This window comes from Capra hircus, chromosome 11, assembly GCF_001704415.2.
Source record: "Capra hircus breed San Clemente chromosome 11, ASM170441v1, whole genome shotgun sequence".
In the NCBI taxonomy this organism is placed as follows: domain Eukaryota; kingdom Metazoa; phylum Chordata; class Mammalia; order Artiodactyla; family Bovidae; genus Capra; species Capra hircus.
The window spans coordinates 7,083,808-7,109,732 of NC_030818.1; the positions used below are offsets into that span (position 1 = coordinate 7,083,808).

A 25,925-nucleotide genomic window follows, 5' to 3' on the forward strand; every position below is an offset into this window, starting at 1 on the left:
GGAAACCTCCATTACCATTAGTGATGCTGAAGACCAGTGGAAGGGAATTAGACCTGAACTTCTTTTCCTCACAAAATGGGAAATAATAATAAGAAAGACACCCATGGGAGCTCAATTCTTTGTGAAACCATATACTCTTTGGAAATAAAAGTTAGAGTGTCTTCTTTTTTAAAAATTACAACTTTCATTATTTTTTTTATCAGATTAGGCACTTTTCCAGTCACTGTTTGAAGATAAAAAGTTACTTTTATTTTTTTATTGGAATGTAATTGCTTTACAATATTGTGTGAGTTTCTGCTATACAACCCCGTGAATCAGCCATATGTATACTCGCATCCCATCCCTCTTGGACTTCCCTCCTACCTCCCACCCCTCCCCTCTAGGTCACCACAGAGCACCGAGCTGAGCTTCCTGGGCTGTGCAACTGTTTCCCACTAGATATCTCTTTCATTCTTTATAGTGTATATGCACCACTGCTATAGAGTTTCATCTTCTAATGGGTTTCTGGGTTGTTTTGCTTATTGTGGTTTTCAGATTGCTTCACTGAAAAGCCGCTTAGAACATACTCTGCAAGGTGTGGAGAAGAGTTTGTCTTGTTTTGTGATTTGCCAGAGCCACAGAAATCCCACTTCTACCACGGAAGTCAACTCTCACCCACCCGAGGTTCTGAATACCTGCCCTGTGGTGACAGTGAGAACCTATCTGATGTCCAGTGGTACCTACAGCCTCAGAATGGAGACCCAGCAGTAGAAATCACTCAGAATGCTCCTCAGGTCATCCAGGAGAAGAGCACCCTTCATTTTCTGACCACAGGGATAAATCATGCCGGATTATATATTTGTAGACCTAGGATGAGGTAATGTCTCAAGTGCATTTCTCTCTGCAAACATCTCCACGTCCGTTACTATCTGAATATAGCAGCTGTGTTCACGTTGTTGTTGTTCATTTGCTAAGTCGTGTCCGACTCTTTGTGACCCCATGGACTGCAGCACGCCAGGCTTCCCTGTCCTTCACCATCTCCCAGAGTTTCCTCAAATTTATGTCCATTGAGTTGGCAATGCCATCTAACCATCTCATCCTCTGTCGCCCCCCTTCTCTTCCTGTCTTTAATCTTTCCCAGCATCAGAGTCTTTTTTCAATGAGTCAGCTCTTCCTATCAGGTGGTCACAGTATTGAAGCTTCAGCTTCAGCATCAGTCCTCCCAATGAATATTCAGGGTTGATTTCCCTTAAGACTGACTGGATTGATCTCCTGTGTTTACGGGACTTTATTAACTTCCCTAGGAGCCCCCAAGAGAATGCCTGCTGTGTCCGGATGATCTTAGAAGTTAAGCCCCAAACAAATATGTCCTGTGAGAGTGCTGTCTCACATGAGCAACACCTTCTTCTTGGTAGCATGAGCTCCATTTACTGCCCAGGTCTCAGCCACCAAAGTGATGCACAGAGTCCAGAGGTGACCTGGTACCAGGTAAGAATGACTTCTCTGAATCTGATGTCAGAGTTTGTTTTTTACGCTAACAGTTCCTTACGTACATCATAGAAGCATGGGTTTGAATCTGAGGTCTGGAGCAGGGGTCCCCAACCTCCAGAATCTAACGCCTGATGATCTGAGGTGGAGCTGACGTAATAATGATAAAGTGCACAATAAGTGTAATGTGCTTGAATCATCTCAAAAGCACCCCCTCCCCCCACCCTGGTCCATGGAAAAACTGTCTTCCACGCAACCTGCCCCTGGTGCCAAAAATATTGGGGACCACTGCTCCAGAACTTCCCAAAGCGTGGCCTCATGTCTACGGAAAAGACCTGACTTCCTAAAGCAGTCTATCCCCTAGCAGCCACAGAGTCTGATGTCCCAATCATTAGAACCACCCTCTTGATCAGTGCCAGAAAATCTTCTAAAACTCAAGTACATGACGTGGGAGGCTAAGACATAAACTTATGACCACTCGCTCATGCAGAAAACCTGATTTGTTCAACTTTACTGCCTTTGGAAAGCAAAGGGTATGGTTAAGGTGAAAGGGACACCCAACAAGTGTGTCTTGAAGGGTTTCTAAAGAAGCAGGACACGAGAATACTTTCTGAAGAGGGCACACCTGGGCAGACCAGACGGCAAACACAAGGCCTCCCAGGCGACAGGTGTCTCGCGTTTGTGAGTAGTGGGTGGGGGGAGGGCAGCATTAAGCCAAAAAGGGAACAGGCGCTGGGGAAAGACAAGTTCCCAAATGACTCTGAGTTAGGAACAACGTGCGAGTAAACTTCATGACAAAAACGTCTCACGTTTCCCCTGGGCTTTATGGTGTTTCTAAGTTCTGTCAGACACACAAATGCTGCATGAGCATCTCTTCTCAAGTCCTCTGATGTCAGTTGAGCCCTGGGTGGAAGAATTTGGGAAGAGAGTTTAACTTGCCTCTGGTCCCATCACTTCATGGGAAATAGATGGGGAAACAGTGGAAACAGTGTCAGACTTTATTTTTCTGGGCTCCAAAATCACCGCAGATGGTGACTGCAGCCATGAAATTAAAAGACGCTTACTCCTTGGAAGAAAAGTTATGACCAATCTAGATAATATATTCAAAAGCAGAGACATTACTTTGCCGACTAAAGTCTGTCTAGTCAAGGCTATGGTTTTTCCTATGGTCATGTATGGATGTGAGAGTTGGACTGTGAAGAAGGCTGAGTGCCAAACAATTGATGCTTTTGAACTATGGTGTTGGAGAAGACCCTTGAGAGTCCCTTGGACTGCAAGGAGATCCAACCAGTCCATTCTGAAGGAGATCAGCCCTGGGATTTCTTTGGAGGGAATGATGCTAAAGCTGAAGCTCCAGTACTTTGGCCACCTCATGTGAAGAGTTTACTCATTGGAAAAGACTCTGATGCTGGGAGGGATTGAGGGCAGGAGGAAAAGGGGATGACAGAGGATGAGATGGCTGGATGGCATCACCAACTCAACGGACATGAGTCTGAGTGAACTCCAGGAGATGGTGATGGACAGGGAGGCCTGGTGTGCTGTGATTCATGGGGTCACAAAGAGTTGGACACGACTGAGCGACTGAACTGAACTGAACACTTGTAATGCTTGTTTGAAGTTCAATACTTTGCTTTAAGAAAGCATGCAAAAGTTTAAATTCGACTTCCAAATATATCTGTTTATTAATGTAACATCATTATTTTAAATTGCCACTGATCAAATAGTTTTTATGATTTCTTTTTAAAAATGTACTTATTTATTTGACTGTACCAGGGCTTAGTTGCAGCCTATGGGATCTAGTTCCCTGACCAGTGATCAAACCTGGGCCTTCTGCATTGGGACCACAGAGTTTTAGCCACTGAACCACCAGGGAAGTCTCTATCTGTTGGCTTTCTGTATTCCCAGACTCAGCATCAGATACCCCTGGAGGGAAAATTATTGTGGGGTGAGATGCTATATCCTCACTTGATTCTCTTGAGATTCAATGACAACTGTTGTTATGGCCATTGTAGAAGTAAGTGAACAGGGAGGGTGAGTGTGTGCTTAAGGTCTCAATTTTATATCTTAAAGTGACACTGAAAACATACTGCCCTGGGGAAATCCTAATTTAAGAAACACCTTACTACAATGAGGTATCATTTCACACTAGTCAGAATGGCCTTCATTAAAACGTCTACAAATAAAAACTGCTGAAGAGAAGGCGGAGAAAGGAAACCCTCCGACACTGCGGATGGGAAGGTGAAATTGGTGCAGCCCTATGAGCAGCGCGTGGAGGTTCCTCAGAAAGGAAGACAGAGGCGCCGTTCAATCCAGCAGCTGCACTCCTGAGCACACATGCAGACGAAACGCTCATTTGGAAAGATACGTGCACCCCAGTGTTCACTGAAGCACTATTTACTATAGCCAAGATATGGACGTAGCCTAAGTGTCCATCCAGTGAACAGAAAAAGAAGATGTGGTGTACACACACACACACACAATACAATATTACTCAGGCGTAAAAAGCAATGAAACACTGCCATTTGCAGGAACATGGATGGACCTAGAGATTGCTACACTAAGTGAAGTAAATCAGACAGAGACAAGTATCATATGATATCATGTATATGTGGAATCTAAAATAAGACAAAGACGAACTTATTGATGAAAAGGAAACAGATTCACAGACAGAGAAAACAAACTTATGACTATCAAAGGAGAAAGGGGGGGGGATAAATCAGGAGTGTGGGATTAGCAGATACAAATGACTATACATAAAATTGATAAACAACAAGTTTCTACTGTATAGCACAGGGTCCTATAGTCAATATCCTGTAAAAAGCCATAATGGAAAAGAATATGAAAAAGAGTGTGTATATGTATATGCTGCGGCTAAGTCGCTTCAGTCGTGCCCGACTCTGTGCGACCCCATAGATGGCAGCCCACCAGGCTCCCCCGTCCCTGGGACTCTCCAGGCAAGAACACTGGAGTGGGTTGCCATTTCCTTCTCCAATGCATGAAAGTGAAAAGTGAAAGGGAAGTCACTCAGTTGTGTCCGACTCTTTGCGACCCCGTGGACTGCAGCCTACCAGGCTCCTCCATCCATGGGATTTTCCAGGCAAGAGTACTGGAGTGGGGTGCCATTGTCTTCTCCAGTATATGTATATACATATGTGTGTATATATATACACATGTTTATGTGTGTACAGATGACACCACTCTTATGGCAGAAAGTGAAGAACTAAAGAGCCTCTTGATGAAAGTGAAGGAGGAGACTGAAAAAGTTGGCTTAGAGCTCAACATTCAGAAAACTAAGATCATGGCATCTGGTCTCATCACTTCATGGGAAACAGATGCAGAAACAATGGAAACAGTGAGAGATTTTATCAGTTCAGTTCAGTCGCTCAGTTGTATCTGACTCTTTGGAACCCATGAACCACAGCATGCCAGGCCTCCCTGTCCATCACCAACTCCCGGAGCTTACTCAAATTCATGTCCATTGAGTCGATGATGCCACCCAACCATCTCATCCTCTGTCGTCCCCTACTCCTCCCACCTTCAATCTTTCCCAGCAACACAGTCTTTTCAAATGCGTCAGTTCTTCGCATCAGGTGGCCAAAGCACTGGAGTTTCAGCTTCAGCATTAGTCCTTCCAATGAATATTCGGGACTGATTTCCTTCATGATTGACTGGTTTGATCTCCTTGCTATCCAAGGGACTCCCAAGAGTCTTCTCCAACACCACAGTTCAAAAACATCAATTCTTCAGCACTCAGCTTTCTTTATAGTCCAACTCTCACATCCATACATGTATAGTGTGTGTGTGCGTGTGTGCAACTGTTTGCTATACACCAGAAACTAACACAACATTATAAGTGAACATCCTTGAATTTTTTAAAAAAACACATTAATTTCATAGCCTCTAAATTGTAGGAAGAAAAGTCAGTGGTTCTGTTCATTATTTTCAGTTCTCTCATAAGAAGAAAGCTTCTCATGGTTCAAATGAATCTGTCATCTGGGGTGATCAACATCTTACTATGTCAAGGCGGCTGTTCCCAGTCCCGGAAAGTAAGCTTGTCCCCAGTTATCTAAGTTGAAAATGCATGTGAAGTTTCAATGTTCGTGTCCCTAAAATGAAAGCTATTGTTGCTTTCTGGTAAGCACAATCCACAGGGTAGTTGACAGCTTTCTGTATAAACCACTCTTAAAACGAAACCCTAACACTGTGAGGCATGCACAAAAGGAAGTTTTATTTCTTCTCTGGCTTGGCTGCAAAGGTCAGGATGTGTTCAGTGGTGATGACGCATCTGTCTTAAAAGCAGGCAAACAATGACTGACTGTTGTTAACATTGTATCTTTTTTGAAAGTTTTTATTTTGTATTGGAGTATACCCGATTAACAATGTTGTGATGGTTTCAGGTGGACAGCAAATATATACATGTATCCATTCTGATAGAGATTTAGACAGGTCATCACACAGTATCATGGAAAGTCACAGACCTCCTGGAAGCGACATATCACTAACAGTGATGACATTGGACAAATGGGGCTTCCCAGGTGCTAGTGGTAGAGAAACAGCCTGCCAGGGCAACAGACATCAGAGATGTAGCTTAATAATTTACTAATAAATAAATTATTAATAAATTATTCATACATTTAAAATTAATGATAAATTAATCAATGAACTCAAATGGACTGGACTGTAGCTCACCAGGCTCCTCTGTCTATGGGATTCTCCAAGCAAGAATACTGGAATGAGTTGCCATACCTTTCTCCAGGGAATCTTCCTAACCCAGGGATCGAACCCAGGTCTCCCGCATTGCAGGCAGATTCTTTACCATCTGAGCCACCGGGAAAGCCCTAAATAAAAATATAAGGACAAATAACTGGAATAAACAGAATTCGTCTAGAGATGATGTTATGTTGCGCTGGTCCAAAAGTTCCTTTGGGTCTTTCTTTGAGATGTCATGGAAAAACCCAAATGAAGTTTTTTACCAAGTCAGTATCACTGGGAGAGCTTCCCTGATGGTGCAGATGGTAAAGAATCTGCCTCAATATGGGATACCTGGGTTCAATCCCTAGGTTGGGAAGATTCCCTAGAGAAGGGAATGGTAACCCACTCTAGTATTCTTGCCCGGAGAATCCCATGGACAGAGGCCACAGTCCATGGGGTCACAAAAGGTCAATATGACTGAGAGATTCACTCTTTCTAATATTAAGGGGAGCATGTTTTTTATTCACTCTTTAGTGAATCTTTGACCCAAGGCAGAGTTCGAGCAGTGGGAGAGGCTCCTCTGGAAGGGCTTGGGGCACTGAGCCTTGGGGGCCCACGACACGGCCGTGACCTCCTGCCAGTAAGACTGTGCCCAAATGACTTTTCCACTGGTGGTTTAAGACGGCCTCACTGACACCGCACCGCACTGACGTGGCTGCTGCGTCCTCTCTGACCCTGAGCTCCATGGAATTTTCACACATAGACCGCCACTTCTTTTCATTTCCCCTGGCCTCATTCTTCTTGTCCCTGGTTCCCAGTGGCATCCTGTGAGCCCAGGGTCATGGGGAGCTGGGGAGCAGGTGAGGCTCGCCAGACCAAAGGCTGATGTGATGCCAGGGAGGGAGGGGGTTTTGGAAATTATTTCCAAGGTCCATACATTGGCCCATTCAATGGTTCTCACTGTGAAACTTCTGAACCCTGGGCAACTTCCTGCCCTCTGTGCAACACTACAATCCACAGGGTGTCAGAGGTGTCAGTTCTCTGTAGGACTCACTGGTGTTCTTTGTGCACTCACGCTGATCCACTCTCCTCCTTCCCTGCTTTGTTCACGACCGTTTCTTGTCTGAGCAAAACAAAGAATTTCTCATGAGGCCCCAGAAGCACCTCTTTCCTACTTGGATCATTTACGATTGTCTTATTAGAAGGGCTACCCATCCCTCTTGAGACAAATGGTTTATCTCTTTTCTTTGATGTTTCGCTAGAGTTCTGTCTCATAAACTCTTGTTTTTAGATTTTTATTTATTTTCAGCTATGCTGGGTCTTCGGTGCTGTGCAGGTTTAGCCGCCAAGGAAGCCTCCATCTCATAAAATCTTAATGATACATACTCAGCCATACTTACTTTTCGTTAAAATAAATCAGGCTCACTTTGTAATTACTCATCTTCCCCATGGCCCAGCTACAGGCTGGTTCCTCCTCTGCGTCCTCTTCTCTGCGTGCTACTTTCTCATATAATTTAAAACCCACCTTCACCAATTTCTGTTCTGCAGGTATATACCGTCTTCTCTAGAAGTTTCATCTCTGAGTTTTACCCCATGCTCCGAAGCTTCCGCTTAAAAGCTTCTTGATCCTTGAGATCCACTAAACACTGTCTAACCTCATCTGCCCCCCTTATTGGTCTTGTTTGACTTCCTACCTGCAGCTGCCCAGCTCTGACCAGCTCTGATCTTCTTCTCAGCCCCTGGCCAACCTACTGGAAATTCTTTCTGGGGCCACAGGAAACACACCAGAGACTTGAGGAGGGGAATTCCTGCTTCTGAGAGTCAGCAGGCAAAGTGGTAGGGAAATTCCTTAATCAGAACATGAAACTCAGAATCAGAAAAATGTAGATGGATTCTCAGGTCTCTCGTGAGCTGTACAATATGGAGTAAAACACAGACTTCAGAACCTCAGTTTTTCATCTGTAAAATGGAAGCATAGAGTCTGTGCAAACCCAGAGAACCCTTAGAATAATCATATGAAATACACAGAGAGAAGACTTTGCAGTCTACATGCATTGTTGTTTAGTGGCTGAGTCATGTCCAACTCTGTTATGAGCCCATGGACTGTAGCCCGCCAGGCTCCTCTGTCCATGGATTTTCCAGGCACGAACACTGGAGTGGGTTGCCATTGCCTTCCCCAGGGGATCTTCCTGACCCAGAGATCGAACCCACATCTACTGCATTAGTAGGCTGATTCTTTACCACTCAGCTACCAGGAAAGTCTCTACATGGGTAGTCGGTTATCATTATTTTGTCACTTTTGTTTTTTTAATCTCTTTTCTTTTGACTGCAGTGGTGAGAAATACACCATTGGAATACTTGTTGGTACACTCTTAGTGGGAAGTTGGAAGGCCGGGTGCTATGTGAAGGTTAGAGAATTAATGATTACAAGACTAATGATATACTGATCACCCATCATTCAGTAAATATTACAGCACCCCTAAAGATACAAATACAGAATTTCTTCACAATTTGAGGGTATGAATTTCTGCAATATCCTTATATCTGACTGACCTTCTCTGGTTCAAATTTGTGAAGTTTGGCTATGGCTGAGCTTAATATGAATAGTAATTCTCTGGTTAAGTTGTTTAATTTTCTTCTCTCTTGGATTAGAATGGAAAACTTCTTTCTGAAAAGAGGAGCAACCCAATTGAAGTGGATGAAGTTTATGACTATCATCAGGGCACATACGTGTGTGATTACACTCAGACAGATAATTCAAGTTCATGGACAGTAAGAGCTGTTGTTCAAGTGAAAACCATTGGTAAGTGAGATTTTTCGGTTTCAGTATTTGATATTTCAAGTCCAGTTATCCAATTAAAGTTATCTTCTTTGGCTTAGTGATGTTTTTCCTTTTGGGGGGGGTAGGGGGAAGAAGATAGTCATAGACTACAGTCATGAAAAGCCTGGAATATTGGTAAACATCAACTTTCCATTAACCCAGCTTCCATCCTCTGAGGAAGGCCGTGTTGTGGATCATATTCAGTTGTCACAATTTGGTTTTCTACGCACTGATTCTTTGTTTTGTGATGCTATGCATATATATATATATATACATATAGGACTTTCCCGGCGGTTCACTGGTTAAGATTTTGCCTTCCAATGCAGGGGTGTGAGTTCAATCCCTGGTCAGAGAGTCAAGATCCCACATGCCTGCTGGCCCCAAAACCAAAACATAAAACAGAGGCAATATTGTGACAAGTTCAATATAGACTTTTAAAATGATCCACATCAAAAAAAGGAAAAGAATCCTAATTAAAAAGTGAAAGATTCATGCACAGAAATAAAAAAGCTTAAATATTTCCCACAGGAGAGATAATACATTTAAAAACAATACTAAATGTTTCACACCCAGAGGTAAGGGACACTCCTGTGCCTGTCACCAGCTTCAACAGAGGCTTTTCCATCCCACTGTTTCTTTCCTGAAACAAAACACTATAGATAGAGCTTGAGGTCTAGGTCCGCAGCCCTTCCCACTTCCTCTCTTTGCAGATGTAGCCCACTCTTTCCATTTATGTGTTTATGCTTTTGCTACATATGTATATTTCCATTAATAAAGTAGGATATTGTTTTATGTTATAAAATGAGATTTGTGTTACAGACACATGGGATTGTTCTTAGGCATTATTTTGCTAAATTACACCCCCATGAGCAATGTACAGATTCCTATTTGTCCAAAATATTTATAATATTTGGTGGTTTCAGGCTTTCTGTCTATTTTATTTTTTGAGTTATGAAAATATGATAAAACATTTAAAAGAAACTTAGAAAATACAGAACAAAGTTACATATAGTTCTACTATATATTACAATTACTTTTTTAAGTAGATAGATTGAGATTTTTAGTTGGAGTTTGAATATCGAACTCTCAAAAATTAATAGAATGAATATACAGAGAAGCAGAAGGATATAGTAGGCCTGAAAAGCACGTGAACCAGCTCAACATAATTAAGATTTATACAATTTTCAGACAACAGCAGAATATACATTCTATGCACGTTTCCACAGACCGTAAGCCAGGAGGCACTGGGACATAGCCAAGGACATAAAACAAGGTGCAAAAATTTCATGGTCTAAAGGTATTGAGATCATACAGAGTGTGCTCTCTTCTCACTGTGGAATCATGTTAGAAATCAATATCAAAAGATGTTTGAAAATACCCCACGTAGTTTCAGGTACACTGTGACACCTAGCAAGAGAGACCTTTGACTTAGCCATTGAAAGCCTCAATAAAGTTAGAAGAGGTTTCAGACTTTCTGATTTGTCTCAACTGGACTCTTTTTTTCCATTCCAATTTCCATTTCTCTGACGACTATCAAAGTTGAATATCCTGTCATTCGTTTCTTGGTCCATTGAGCTTATTCTTCTGTTGACTTCTCTATTTTTACCCCAGGCTTTTCCTTGGGTCATTCTCACTAGATTTACCAACATCAGCATGGATAAACGATATGATATAAGTTAAGTATGGCTGATCTCAAAACATAACCATACAGAATGGTTGACTGAGCTCTTAGTAAATCTATTAATTACTTTTACTTCCTTTTCTTTCATTACAAGATACAAACCACATGGGGCACCCTGAGACCTGTCTACTTCCTGGCCCTCGCACTCGCCACCACTTTGGACGTCAGCGACTTACATTCACATGAGACTGTTCCTTGGGTGGGGGGTTAGAAGGCAAATAGCCCGCACGGAGGGAGCACTAGCTGCTCCTCCGCTCAGGCACGATGACTCACCCCGTCAAACTTTCAGTGGCATGATTTGCTCTCCTCTCTCCCAGAGGACACCTTGAAACATCCCCTGCATCTTTGCACGCCTTCTCCGTCATCATTTCTGTCTCCCTCACTTACTCGTTCATCCTCTCGTGTGTTCATTCTCACACGAGTATTTGTAGAACAGCTAATACATTTCAGGCACTGGGCTTGACGCGAAAGACGTAGGAGTGAGCATCTGGACATTTCTCTGACCTCCCAGAACTTTCTATCTTGTGGGACAAACCAGAAGGATTCAGGCCACAGTTCAGTAGGATGAATAGAGAGAAGGGGAAGCCGTGAAGCACGTAGGAGGCCCATCAGACCCACACCTGGGTACCTGAGGCCAGCTGAGAAGTGAGGGGCAAAGACAAATCAGTCCACTGAAGACGGACAAGATGCTGTTCCAGCCAGAGTGAGCAGCACAGCTAATGTGCGGGAGATGAGAGAGAGCATGGTGCATTCAGGGAGAAGAAGAAAGTGAGTTGAGGGTATCTGGAAGCAGAACTGACTCCACACTGTTTTCCTAAGTCTGGACTTTGTTCAAGGAACACCCGGGAGCCATTGAGGGTTCTATGGAGGAGTGTGTCATGAATAGATCTGGTTTGGACATAGATCTCTCTGCTTATTGTTCAGGAAATGGGTTTTGGGGAGCAACAGTGGAGGCAGGAAGAATTAGGAGGCTTTTAGGAGGCCAACAGGCAGCTGCTGATGGTGGCCTGAACTAGGAGGGACAGAGGGATAGAGAGAAGTGAATGAACTCCAGACATATTTAGGGAGCTACATCTAAAGGGGTTTGGGAATCAGGAGTGAGGAAGAGGGAAAAAGAGGAGTCCAGGACGAGAGCCAGGTTTTATGTTGGGCAAGGAGGTGGACTTTCCTGTAATACACTGAGAGAAGATGAGCTAGAATGGGGAGGAGTAGGGTGAGCTGGGATGGGATGGAGCAGAGGTGGTGGGGAGGATGTGGGATGCGAGGCTGGTAGAGGGAACAGGCGGGAGGCTTGATTATGCTCCTGAAAGATGACTCTTGCCGCTTTTGCGGGAGGGGCTGTGTTGGGCCCTCCTTTCGGTGTGTGGCTCCTCTAGTTTCGGAGCGTGGCCTTCTCCAGATGCGGCTCGGGCTCGGGTGCCCCATGGCATGTGGGGTCTTAGTTCCCCAGCTCGGGCTGGAACCTTGTCCCCTGCGTCGGAAGGTGGATTCTTGACCACTGCACCACCAGGGAAGTCCTCTCCGGTCACTGTTTGAGCAGACCTAGCAAAGGTGATTAGAAATGGCTTTATATGTATGTAAAAAACATGTGGATGGAGTTTAAGTGCAAGATGAAAGAGGGAAATCAAAGACGGTTTACTTTTCTGGCACACTTAGTTGGTAAACCGTGGCACCGTGTCATGAGACAGATGAACAAGAAATGAGTATGAGGAAGAAATTCAGTGTTAGCCTTGAAAGGACTTTCAGCCACCAAGTCACCATGACAAGTGGGTGTTTGGATAAACCAGACTGGGATGTAAGAGCTGGGGCTATGAATGTGAGAATGGTTGGCATACAGTCGAGGGAGACGGGGTCAGGCTGGGAGTGAGGACAGAGAGGAGAGATCCAGAGCATCCAGTGCTGGGGGGTGTGGGGGACGAAAGCATCCTCACAGGAGCTGAAGCAGGGGTGTGAGGACAGAGGAAAACTGCCCCAGAACTCGGAGATAACGTGTTGCAAGAAGGAAGGAGGGAGGCTTGGCCTCATGTGGTGAGACCCAGGAATAGATCGCTGGCTCTGGGAAGAGAAGGGTCATTACTTGCATCAGCAAGTGGGTATCTGTGGAAGGGCAGGGAGGGAGCGTAAAGGAAGTGAAACCGATGACTCAGGAGAGAGAACCTTTCAAGGGCAGAGACCTCTCACGGGGAAGGTACCTGGAGCTGCCCCACCCATGTGGAGAGCAGGTGGAATGAAGACCACCCGGACAGAATTGAGAAGTGATATTCACCAGAGGCAGAGCAGGAGGAGGAGCCCAGAGCAGGAGCAGAGCAGAGACTGGGAGGACAGGCCAGCATCGGGGCCTGGAAATGTGCAACCCAAGGAGGAGAGGAGAGCATGCCCGCAACAGCCAAGGCGGCTTGCTGTTGTTTAGTCGCTCAGTCGTGTCTGACTCTTGTGACCCCACGGAGGGTCCCACCAGGCTCCTCTGTCCGTGGGATTTCCCAGGCAAGAACACTGGAGTGGGTTGCCATTTGCTTCTCTAGGGGATCATCCTGATCTAGCTACTAAGAGGGAAAGCAGGTTAAAAACTCAGCGGACTTTTGTGCAAGGAGGTCACAGAGGTCACTGGCAACTTTGGCCGAAGGGGTTTCAGTGGAGAGACAGGAGCAGAAATCAGACGTGTGGGTGGGGAGGGGAGGGAGGAAATGAACACACAGTGCTCCTTGTAGAACTCAGTGGGAAGGAAGGAGAAGGGGTGGGGATGCGAGTTGAAGGGCGTTTTTTCCTCTGTTTTAAGATAGAGAGACGGGAATTCCCTGGAGGTCCAATGGTTAGGGCTCTGAGCTCTCACTGCCTGCTGAGGTTGCAGGTTCAATCCCTGGTCAGGGAACTAAGATTCCTACAAGCCACTGCAGGGAGTGGCAAAAAAAAAAAAAAAAAAAAAAGATGGAAAGACAGCAAGGATAAATGCTGATGGGAAGAGAGCGAGAGAGAGAAAGTCAAAGATACAAGAAGGTGGTGTAATTCAAGGAAGGAGGTCCCTGAGAAGTAGGAGAGGAGTAGGAAGTGCCCGGAGTAGAAGAGGTGAATTTTCCTATCTTAGGAGATGAGGCATCTTCAGGAGGGAGTTTGACAGTGGAGGAACATTTGAAAGTTTGTGACAGGAAGTTGAGGGATAAATGATTCATGAAGGGCCGAACTCACCTTTATTTTGAAATAAATCGTAAATTTGAGGATGGAGGAAGAGGTGGTCTCCAATCTGGCTGACCCGTACATTTCCTCAGGTGGGTTCTCCTTCCTGTTGCATTTCTCCAGATGGACCACAAACCAGCCTTGGAGGGAAAAGATGAGGGTTCAAGTCTGTGGGCGGCAAGCAGGCTGGCCTAGAAGAAAATGTACCCGGGCGGATATGGACTTATCAAGGACTCATGTTTTGCTAAAACCTGCAATCTGATGTCACACTCATTTCTGGAAGCATGATATTCACATGCAAACTTGAATTTCTAGTCTTATGGATTATGGGTAAAATCTGGAAAAGTTCCCCCAAATTAGATCAAAATGTGACCCCGCAGGCCAGGCCTTCGGATTTCCAATGCAAATAATGATTCTATTTTTATCTTTTAGTGAAAAACACTAATCTCAAGCCAGATATTCTGGATCCCATCAAGGACACCTTGGAAGTAGAACTTGGTAAGATGGGTGGGGTCATCACCCTTGAATGACCTTGTACTTCTGGGAGCAGGTCTAAGTGTGATTTAAGGAAGAGCATCAGGATCTCAAGTCAAACAGAACTGGGGGTGAATCTAGACCAGGCCACTGATGAGTTCTGTGACCTTATACAGTGGCTAAATCTCTTGAAGCCATGGTTTGTAAAACTGTAACTGGACAAGCCAAAGTGACCTCACAAAATTGCATTGAGAAATAAGGGTGACTTGAAAGTCAACCATGGTTAATAGATTTTTTAAAAAGATTCTTCCTTACTCCACGTAAATTGGAACATAGATTGGTTAGGTCCATTGATTATAAATTTAACCAATTTACCAACGTGCTGCTGCTGCTGCTGCTGCTAAGTTGCTTCAGTCGTGTCTGACTCTGTGCGACCACATAGACAGCAGCCCACCAGGCTGCCCGTTCCCTGGGATTCTCTAGGCAAGAACACTGGAGTGGGTTGCCATTTCCTTCTCCAATGCATGAAGGTGAAAAGTGAAAAAGAAGTCCCTCAGTCGTGTTTGACTCTTAGCGACCCCATGGACTGCAGCCCACCAGGCTCCTCCATCCATGGGATTTTCCAGGCAAGAGTACTGGAGTGGGGTGCCATTGCCTTCTCCTAATTTACCAACGTAGGCTGCACTAAATATGTATGAAAGTAGTGTGTTTGGTTTGGCCTTTAAAATAATCACAGGAGAATACTACAATCCCTGTTTAAATAAGTTGTATTCCAAAGTAGTGTCTTCTTTGGGCTGGAGGGGGAAGCGACGTCTAGTGGTTCCCTTTGATTTTGTCAGCTTCAACAATACCTGCATCTTCCCACATAGCCACGTAAGAACTGCTGTCTTCAAAACCAAGTGCTGATTCCGCCAGTAAAATAAATGCCATTTTAAGTGCTAATAAAGTATTTATCCTCGCAGAAAGAAAGGAAAAAGTAATATTATTGTAAAAGACCACCGCATAGCAATTTCCTTTAGATGCTAATTACGGCTGCCCTGACGGCTCAGGGATAAAGAACCCAGGAACCATAGCAGGAGACACTGGTTTGATCCCTGAGTCAGAAAGAGATCTTTCTGGATCTTTTTTACCCCTGGAGGGGGCAATGGCAACTCACTCCAGTATTCTTGCCTGGGAAATCCCACAGAGGAGCTTGGTGGGCTACAGACAAGACTTAGTGACTAAACAAGAAGATAATACATCTCATTATAGAAAAAAAAGTCAAGATAGATACGGTAAATTACCACTAGGTGGCGGCAGCGGTATACCTGATAGTGAACTAGAGCTACTGGGCTGGCTAAAAGGGTCATTGGGTTTTCCCTGTAAGACCTTATGGAAAAACCCTTATGCCAACCCAATAGTACAGGCAACATCACAAGAATGAAAGGAAGGAGGAAAGAAGGAGGGAAAGCATTAACTAATATAAAAATAGCCACGTTACCTATGTGCTGTGCTGAGTAGCCTCAGTTGTGTCCGGCTCTTTGTGACCCTGTGGACGGTAGCCCCCCAGGCTCCTCTGTCCATGGGGTCCTCCAGGCAAGAAGACTGGAGTGGGTTTCCATGTCCTCCTCCAGGGCGTCTTCCCGACCCAGGGCTTGGACCTGAGTGTCTCACGTCTCCTGCACTGGCAGGGGGGTTGCTTACCACTAGTGCCACGTGGGAGCCCTAGTTACGTACGGTACCAGTGAATGTTGATGTTATTACTGTCGGAAAAGCATTATCAAGGTGGAAAGGTGAGTTTTCAAATGAAGTCCCTAAAGTTTATATGGTTAAAATGCTGAATTTCTGGATAACCCTTCCCCAGAAAATGGGTAGAAAAAGGGCAGTGTAGTTACATGCACACCCATCCACAGAGCACAATTCAAAATAGAGCTGAATATCCAGATAATCACCAAAACCTCAGGATTTTCCTTAAACATGCAAATGCTTTTGGCCACCTAATACAAAGAGCCGACTCATTGGAAAAGACCCTGATGCTGGAAAAGATTGAGGGCAGGATGAGAAGGTAACAGAGGATGAGATGGCTGGATGGCGTCACCAACTCAATGGACATGAGTTTGAGCAAACTCTGGGAGATGGTGAAGGACAGGGAGGACTGGGAGGCTGCAGTCCATGGGGTCGCAAAGAGTCGGACACGACTGAGTGCCTGAACAACAAGAAATGCAAATACTGCCTATAAAATATTCTTCAGCAACAGCCTTGTAACTACTTTAGCAGCAGCGTTGCAAGATGGGGCTAGTCACTGAAGCTGCTCATTTTCCTGGTGTTTATCCTGAAACCACATCAGAACTCTTAGTGTATGACCATGCCAGTCTTCATTCGGGTAAATATAGCCACAGGTTTGAGATCTAAGTGTTGCCCAGTAGAGACAAACATTGCTGGTTTTACATGTTTCTCAATGAGAGATGGGTAGACGGTTGGCTATGTCCAGCGCGCCTGCCCTACCTGTGGACCTGACCGCCTCGGGGGACAGTTTCCAGGTGGTGTCTTCCTCCTCCAGGGCACATCATTCTCACCAGCGGCCTTCCTGATTTCTGCGGCCTCTTCCTTTTCAGGAAAGCCTTTAACTCTTAACTGCACGGCTCGATTTGGCTTCGAAATAAACTTTAATCCTGTGATAAAATGGTACATCAGAGATTCTGACCAGGAGTGGGAAGTCGAAACACCCAAGGGACGAAGGTAAGAAGGAAATGAGCCAACTTATTCTTTGCAATTCACATGAAAGGCTTTCACCTTTAGAAAACCCCTCAAATGTACACCCAGAGCTGCACACACATACCCACAGTTGATGGTGTGGCCACCAGCGCCAGCTAGTGGAGCAAGCAAAAGCGAAGACGTGCAAAGTGTGAGTTAATTTTAAACCTGGGGGCCAAAGGCAGTTTTCTGTGGGCTTCCCTGGTGGCTCAGAAGTAAAGAATCTGCCCGCCAAGACAAGAGATGTGGGTTCCCTCCCTGAGTTGGGAAGGAGTAGGAAGTGGCACTCTCCTTCAGTACGGTTGCCTGGGAAATCCCATGCGCAGAGGATCCTGGTGGGGTACAGTCAAGAGGGTCATAGAACTAAATATTTCAGTTGTTTTATTACTTTTTAAATCTATTTTTATTTTTGACCTCGTGACTTGTAGGATCTGCCCCCCTCCCAACCAGGGATTGAACCCAGGACCCTGGCAGTGAAAGCCCGGAATCTTAACCACTAGACTATCAGAAGTTCTCCCCTGTATCCTTTTTTTTTTGGCCTTGTGATTTTTTTTTTTTTTTTTTAGCTGCACTGTGCAGCATGTGGGATCTTAGTTCCCTGACCAGGGATCAAACCTCCATTCCTTGCATTAGAAATGCAGTCTTAACCACTGGACTACCAGGGAAGTCCTTGAAGTCCCTTTTTAAAAATTACTTTAAAAAATTTTTTTAAAATTTTATCAGCTGTTTCAAAGTTCTGTTTGTAGAACAGTTCGCTGTGGCTGCTTTGCCCGCCACACTAACGAGCAGGCACACTGACCCAGGCTACTTGAATAGACTCGGTGTGTCTCACAGACTGGACAAGACTCTGCACTCGTGCCAGACACTCCCATCCCCCTGTGCGGTCCTCCTTTCGCAGTGGGGTGAGTCCGGCTCTGAACTCTGTAGTCCTTAATGGTCTGAGTGTATCCGGAGGAGAAGGCACAGGAATAAGCAGTCTGACCACAATTATGAGACATGAGGAATAGCTAACACAATCCGACCTGGGAAATGAGAGCCAGAGATGGGATAGCTCGTTTTTTCTTATTTTTTTAGGCATGTCCACAGCAGCTTTATTTACAACGCTGTTGTTGTTATTGTTTAGTTACTCAGTCGTGTTGGACTCTTTGTGACCCCATGGACAGTAGCCCATCAGGCTCCTCTGTCCATGGGATTCCCCAGACAAGAATATTGGGATGGGTTGCCATTTCCTTCTCCATGGGATCATCCTAACCCATGGACAGAACTTGCAGCTCCTGCGTCTGCAGGCAGATTCTTTACTGCTGAGCCACCAGGAAGTCTTTCAGTAGAAGTTAGACGTTTATAAATTGTTGTATGTCTTCTCAAGGGGAATTTGTCATGAAAGAAAGATCAGATGAGGCCCACAAGCAATTATCAGTTCAGTTCAGTTCAGTTGCTCAGTAGTGTCTGACTCTGCGATCCCATGGACTGCAGCACGCCAGGCTTCCCTGTCCATCACCAACTCCCGGAGCTTGCTCAAACTCAACTCATCAAGTTGGTGATGCTATCCAACCATCTCATCTTCTGTTGTCCCCTTTTCCTCCTGCCTTCAATCTTTCCCAGCATCAGGGTCTTTTTCAATCAGTCACTTCTTCGCATCAGGTGGCCAAAGTGGTGGAGCTTCAGCTTCAGCATCAGTCCTTCCAATGAAAATTCAGGACTGATTTCCTTTAGGACTGACTGATTTGATCTCCTTGCAGTCCAAGGGGCTCTAAAGTCTTCTCCAACAACCAAGTATATTCTAGTATAAATGCTTAGCATGATGCTTAGCCAACTCCATCATTTTTTAAAAGTGGGTCATCTCTGAGTATCCTCCATCCTTCCAGCATCTCCGTGTATTATCTGACAGCTCTTCTGAAAGCCAAACAGTTTGTCTGCTTATACAAGTTCCAAAAACTGGTTAATGCATGTCAATCTGTGTTACCCAAGCAGTGTGGTATTTTCCGTCTTTTCCTAGTGTTAAATCCACCTTAAAGGACGAAGTCATAGAACGTGTTGTCCTCTTGGAAAAAGTTACTGAGAGTGATCTTCACAAGAAGTTCATTTGCTTTGCCCAGAACTCCATTGGGAACACTACTCAGTCCATCCAGCTAAAAAAGAAGACAGGAGGTGAGCCTGAAGGGGGGTGCGGAATGCACCCAACTGCTTTTACCTAGGAGGAGAGGAACTTTCCTAAGCAGTAGTCATGGTGATGATGGCCACAAACTTGCACCAGATGCCAAAGTTCTAAGTGCGCACTGTGCTTGTGTTGAGTCATTCGATACCTTCACCAAGGCCACACAGCTGTAAGTTTCACATCGGTGATCGAGAGCTGGTCCTCTTACTGATGCTCTGCATACAGGGGCTGTGCTGGAGAAACCTATCATTTGTTCATTCACTCATTCATTTTTCTGTGAAGACCTACAGAACATGCCCTACATGACAGGCATCACGCTAGGACCTAGCCCTCTTTCTTATTTTCCTCCCCTGGCTTCCAAATCCAGAGCATGTGATGGTCTGGACTTGGAGAGTGGAGGAGAGAAAGAAGGGCGATGGAGAAAATGCTCAGTTTAGGAGTTACACGTATATATCACAGATTGTGGCTGGAGAGGAAATTCCTGATAAGGAATGGCTTTCAAATTTCTTTAAGAAGTTCAGAGTTGAAGGTGATATCATTCATTCACTGATGAATAGAGATGAGAGAACAAGCATGTTTGGAATGCTTGTGAGGCTTAACCAGGACACACTTAATGCCTGGTGCCTGGTGGATGCTCTGTAGAGGTGTAGGTTGAAGGTGCCAGGTGTTAGGTACTTTAGAGGTGAGAAACCAAGCTGGAAGTAGCTCTGGGCTTCAGGAAGTTTAGATTTTAGTAGATTTAATAACACATGGAAGTAAATTATAATAGGCAATGAGAGGGAAGCTTATCAGGGAAAAGTAAATAAAAGTAGTTTTTGTGAGTTTCCCCAGTCACCCCCAATCAGGAGCTGGCCATTATCCTGGGTTCTCTTGAGTTCATTTTATGACAGTTCCTTCAAGATGTGATTTAAGACATGTCCGGAATCTAGAGAAATGTTTTCGGTGGCAGTGATTCTGGGAAATCACCTCTGGCAGAGGTGCCGGGCAGGTGCTGTGTGAGTGGGTGTGCTGGGAGGGTGCTCTGGGTCTGTGACCGCTCGCCTCACAGCCACGCGTCCCTGTCCCCAGCGGTGTTCCTCTACGTCCTCCTGGGCACAGTCACGGGCCTGGCAGGCATGCTGACCACGGGCGCGCTGTTCTACATGTACTGGATTGAAATAGTGCTGCTGTACCGAACCTACCAGAGCAAGGACGAGACGCTCGGGGGTAAGACGGCCCACCTCGCCTCTGCTGTTTCCCCTCTGAGTGGACCTAGAGGGAGAGAGCTTGGGACACGCACGTTCCCTGAGGGACAAAGTCGTGACCCCCGGCCTCTGAGATCCTTCTGCTGGTCTGGTGGCTTTACACCTAGGAGGGCTGGGCCCCTGGGGGAGAATGTTCTCTTCTCTTTCCAGTTACTAGGAATCTTGCCAATGATGCTACTGTAGGACATATTGGACTCAAAAATGACTTTCCACTCAACATCCTAAGGCGAGAGGGTGGATGACTTCACATCTCCACGCCTCCTGCGTTTTCTCGTCTGTAAAGTAGGGTTGTAATCACAATGAATGCCATGTGGACTCGCTGAATGGACACACTGAGGGTTAGAATAGCATGTAGCACAACGTGAGCGCACAGGACATGTCCGTTCCAGGCTTCCCAGGTGGCACCATTGGGAAAGAATCTGCCTGCCAATGGGGATTGGCAGAATCCAATGCCCTGGGAAGGGAAGATCCCCTGGAGAAGGGAATGGCAGCCCACTGCAGTATTCTTGCCTGGGAAATCCCATGGACAGAGGAGCCTGCTGGGCTCCAGTCCACAGGGTCGCAACAGTTAGACACGGCTGAGTGATTGAGCATGCACACATAGCTGCTTTACAGCATTGTGTTAGTTGCTGCTGTACAACAGAGTGAGTCAGCTATGTGTATACATATATCCCCCCTGTTCAATAATACTATTTGAGAGGCATCATGCAAAGGGCTGGGAAATGGGCCAGCTGTGTCCAGTTTCAGAGCCCAGAGGCTAACTATTGAGATTTTCTAAAGTTTCCATTTAGTTCTTCAGCACACCTTAGAATCTATGTGTATTTATAATAGTTGAGTCAACAACGGCATTTGTTGTTATTGTTGTTTGGTCGCTAAGTGCTGCCTGACTCTGTGTCCCCATGGACTGCAGCCCACCAGGCTCCTCTGTCCACAGAATTCTCCAAGCAAGAATACTGGCGTGGGTTGCCATTCCCTTCTCCAGGGGATCTTCCCCATCCAGAGATCGAACCCACCTCTTTTGAATTGGCAGGCAAATTCTTTGCTGCTGGGAAGCCCCAACAGAATCTTATGAGACCTTAAAAATATCCTAAACAAGTTCCAAAATATATTTGTCTATCTGAAAGGGAAAGGAATAAGCCTGCTGTAAGTCAGATACTAAACTCTTCGTCTACGTTATCCCAGGAAACTCTGACAGCAGCCTGCCAGGGGTCCCTGATTTTATACTTGGGGATTCAAACCCAGGTATGTGTGCCGTCAGCTCGCTAGCGTGCTGGGCCCTCACAGTGCTTTGCTCTCTGGATATTATCATGCTTTGATGGAGCAGACTGTCCTTTGATGTGTAACTAATGAGACAGCAGGGCTTCAGCTACACAGAAAGCTTGGAGGAACTCCGGAGTGCATGTGGTTTAATCAGAGAAAAAGCTCTGGCTGTTTGATCTGACCTCAGGGAAGACGCAGGAGTGCCTCATTGATTAGAAGCTGATTCTGGGTGCACAGTTGATGCCCCTTAGCAGTGTGGTTCTGAAAAAGTGAACGCAGATGCTGCTTTTGATTTTAAAAATCAGTTCAGGGCTTCCCCAGTGATTCAGTGGTAAAGAATCTGCCTGCCAATCTTGGAGATGTGGGTTTGACCCCTGGGTTGGGAAGATCCCCCTGGAGGAGGAAATGGCAACCCACTCTAATATCCTTGCCTGGAGAATCCATGGACAGAGGAGCCTGGTGGGTTACAGTCCATGGGATCACAAAGGGTCCGATCCAACTGAGTAACTAAACAAGGATCCCAAGTCTTAATTCTTCCCTACTTACCATAAGGCTTGAGCTTAGGTAGGTATTTACATTTTTTCTTGTTCCTCTTTCTCAGACCAAAAGGAGTTCGACGCCTTTGTATCCTATGCGAAATGGAGCCCCTTTGAGAGCGAGGCCTCTACATCTCTGAGTGAGGAAACCTTGGCCCTGAATCTTCTCCCTGATGTTTTGGAAAACAAATATGGATATACCCTGTGCCTGCTTGAAAGGGACGTGGCCCCCGGGGGAGGTAGGTCTGCAGCCGGCAGGAAGCGCACAACAGGAGAGCTACAGGCACGTGCTCTCTGTGTTGTCCTCCGTTCTTTCTCCTGGGCTACGTATCCTCTGGAAGGATTCATGAGCTTAGAACGTCTTGGGCAACAACGACACGGAAAGCCATGTGTTGCAGAGACATGCTCCATCGTGAAAAAAATCCATCTTCAGAATGCCCAGAGAGACTTCCAGAACAAAGCTATCTTTTCTGGCTCCTCAACCGGAAGTTAGTTCTGTCCTCCCAAATGAGTGGTCCCTCTCCTTCCTGGGACTCTGCCAGCCACAGACTCAGCACTGGGCCCAGCAGGCTCCCGGGCCGGGCACCCGTCAGATGTGCAGACCTCATTCGTCCCACCGTCCTCCTCTGCCTTAGAGGGCCCCTCCCAGGAGCCATGCCCCTCCCTCATTCCAGTCAACCTTGTTCCAGTGAGTTTTGATCCTGGAGGGACTCAGAAGTGGAGGGGAGAGAACACAGGGGAGGAAGCTGACACTGACGGTCACTAGACAGGGAGTATAACCCAACTGTCTGTACACTTAGTTGATGTAGTAGAAGTGATCAAGAAAACCAGACTTCTTCTTTCCTTTGCCATCGCAGAGAACCCCGCTGGGTGGATCTGGGAGAGTCAGGGTTATGGTGACTCAAGGTTTAACAATAACAATTGCAAATAATTAAATTCTTTCTCTCCAGTGTACACAGAGGACATTGTCAGCGTTATTAAGAAAAGCAGGAGGGGAATCTTCATCTTGAGCCCCAACTATGTCAGTGGACCCAGCATCTTTGAACTACAAGCAGCAGTGAATCTGGCTTTGGAGGATCAAACACTCAAACTGATTTTAATTAAGTTCTCTTCCTTCCAAGAGCCGGAGTCCCTACCTCATCTAGTGAGAAGAGCTCTCAGGGTTTTGCCTACCGTCACCTGGAAAGGCTTAAAATCAGTTCCTCCTAACTCTAGATTCTGGACCCAAATACGCTACCACATGCCTGTGAAAAGCTCCAGGGGAGTCACGTGGAACCATCTGAGAATTATGCCATGGATTTTTTCTCTGCAAAAGACGCAGTAAGACAGAACCCACTGGGAGGAGTTCCCAGCCTGGAGGACGGTAAAATGCACGTGAACTGCTTCCCCTGCCTCCCATCCTGCCCCTGGTGAGCAGAGACCTTGACGGACGGAACACGCAGCACACTCCAGGCTGCTATCACCGGGAGGGGCCCTGCCAGCCCCGAGCAAGCTTGGCCAGCACTGGAATGAACGCAAGCTGTGGTGCAAGGCTCTGATTCCCTGGACAGGACAGAGAGAGGGCGAATTCTCCAGACTCCTGCACACATTCAGCCCACAAAGTCCCTAAGATTTTCCTAGTGGTCTGAGCAGAATCGGCAGATACAGCCACCTGGTTTTGTGGCTGTGGACTGTTGTGTCTGTTATGTATCGTATACATCGCTTTATATATCTTTGCAATCAAATAAATATTACTTTATTAGAAACAAGTGATTAAAACTTCGCCTAAAGCATCTCTGTGAAGAAGACAATTCTTATTCTGTGTTCACCATTCACTGGACCCAGTATGCAAGGAGGAAAAAAGAAAACAGGGGTCAAGGACCAGACAGGACCTGGGTTCAGCTCTACGGTGTCCTTGTGGGAACTAGAGGGAAGATCCCCTTCTTCTGGGCTGACACAGCCCTGAGTCAGGACACAGGCCTTAGGGAGCAGAGTGGGGTTAGTGTCAGCTCCTCCTTGTCGCCTGGCCTTTGTGCAGAGCCTGAATTTCATGCTTTACTCTGGACCACAAGAAGTGGGGACCAATTAAGCCAACATGATTTGGCCAATGAGGAGACAAGGAATGGACCAGTGGTTCTGCATGCATGAGTGTGTGTGTGTGTGTGTGAGTATGTGTGTTAAGTCACTTCAATCATGTCTGACTCTTTGCAACCCTATGGACTGTAGCCTGCCAGGTTCCTCTGTCGATGGGATTCTCCAGGCAAGAATACTGGAATGGGTAGACATTTCCTTCTCCAGGAGATCCTCCTGACCCAGGGATCTTATGTGCAAAATATTGTGTTGGCCTGAAAGTTCGTTCAGGTTTTTCTGTAAGATGTTATGGAGTTTTTGGCCAACCCAATAGAAAGACAGTGGCAAGAGGCAGCAGTCACAACAACAGTCTGGGAAATAACTGTCTACACTGGTTAACAGACAGCAGTATTAGGGCTTGAACAGTGCTTAAGTCTGAACCATTGGCCCATTGAGACTGGTGGTCCCCATGTGCTTCCTGACCCACTGGTCTCATTGAGTTCCTCATAAGTGATGGACCATCAGCTGGGGGACCAAGTACCTGTTTCTCCTAGACAAGGCTCATTTCATTCTCACCAGCGTGTTTTCCTGATGAGAGTTCAGCCTGCAGTTATAACAGTGGTCTAGTCACAGACGGATGCCCGAATGCCATGCTCTGTCTTCCCCATTTGTTGTTACTGTTCAGTTGCTAAGTCGTGTCCAACTCTTTGCAAACCATGGACTGCAGTGCGCCAGGCTTCCCTGTCCTTCACTGTCTCCTGGAGTTTGCTCAAACTCAGGTCCATTGAGTCAGTGATGCCATCCCATCATCTCATCCTCTGTCGTCCCCTTCTCCTCCTGCCCTCAGTCTTTCCCAGAATCAGGGTCTTTTCCAATGAGTCAGCTTTTTACATCAGGTGGCCAAAGTATTGGAGCTTCCCCAATAGAAGGGAACGATTCATTTGTACAGCAAAGCAAGGCACCTTCTGGGCTGACTCACACATTCTGTGTCCCATTCACTGGTATGAGTGTGATCCAGGTTTAAAGTCATTGTCATCTGGCCACTGCTTAGTGCCTGTGGGAAAGGCTCTGAGGTATCTTTGCACAGAGGCACCCACATCACTAAAACCACAGTGGCTTGGCATCAGGCAGCATCCTTGTTGGGAATTTCAGTGATAAAGTTAAAGATGAGTTCAAGGGTACAAATTATTCCTGGACGGAGTTTCTTGTGGGAAGCCTCATTGCAGGGTCTCAGAAGGGAAGGAGGCACGCTGTCGTTGTGCCATGGTGTCATGGCGATGACCCGAGTCCTTGGTTTTCCGGTCGGTCACTCTCAGAGACCTAAGCCTCAGAAATCTCTTTCGGCCAGTCTATCCAGGTTTCTTTTATTCTAGAATAAGTATGGCCATAACTGATATTTCCAGAGGTCCAGAGTTCTGTTCTTTTTAAAATATTTACTTACTTATTTATTTATTTGGCTGTGCTGGGTCTTAGCTGTAGCACGTAGGATCTTCAGCCTTCGATTTGGCGTGTGAGATCTTTAGTTGAGGCATGTGGAATCTATTTCCTTGACCAGGGATCAAACTCAGGCTCCCTGTATTGGGAATGCTGAATCTTAGCTTCTGGACCACCAGGAGGTCCTTGGAGTTTTGTTCTTAGATTG

At 45.9% G+C, this 25,925-nt stretch overlaps 1 protein-coding gene across 1 annotated transcript; it reads left to right on the forward strand.

The window, feature by feature from the left end:
* Window positions 1,396-23,953, forward strand: IL18RAP (interleukin 18 receptor accessory protein). The gene is made up of 8 exons (XM_018054705.1): window positions 1,396-1,467; window positions 8,812-8,962; window positions 14,265-14,330; window positions 16,901-17,024; window positions 19,036-19,187; window positions 20,263-20,400; window positions 22,300-22,473; window positions 23,185-23,953. Exons 1-8 carry the CDS (start codon window positions 1,396-1,398, stop codon window positions 23,556-23,558), a joined length of 1,251 nt encoding a protein of 416 aa, XP_017910194.1. The 3' UTR covers window positions 23,559-23,953.

Excerpts from the sequence above, each read along its gene's own strand:
- IL18RAP (XM_018054705.1), top strand. The coding sequence starts at position 1,396 with ATGAGCTCCATTTACTGCCCAGGTCTCAGCCACCAAAGTGATGCACAG. Across the intron at positions 1,468-8,811 it reads CAGAGGTGACCTGGTACCAG|AATGGAAAACTTCTTTCTGA; the intron begins GTAAGAATGACT and ends CTCTTGGATTAG. Across the intron at positions 20,401-22,299 it reads CAAGGACGAGACGCTCGGGG|ACCAAAAGGAGTTCGACGCC; the intron begins GTAAGACGGCCC and ends CCTCTTTCTCAG.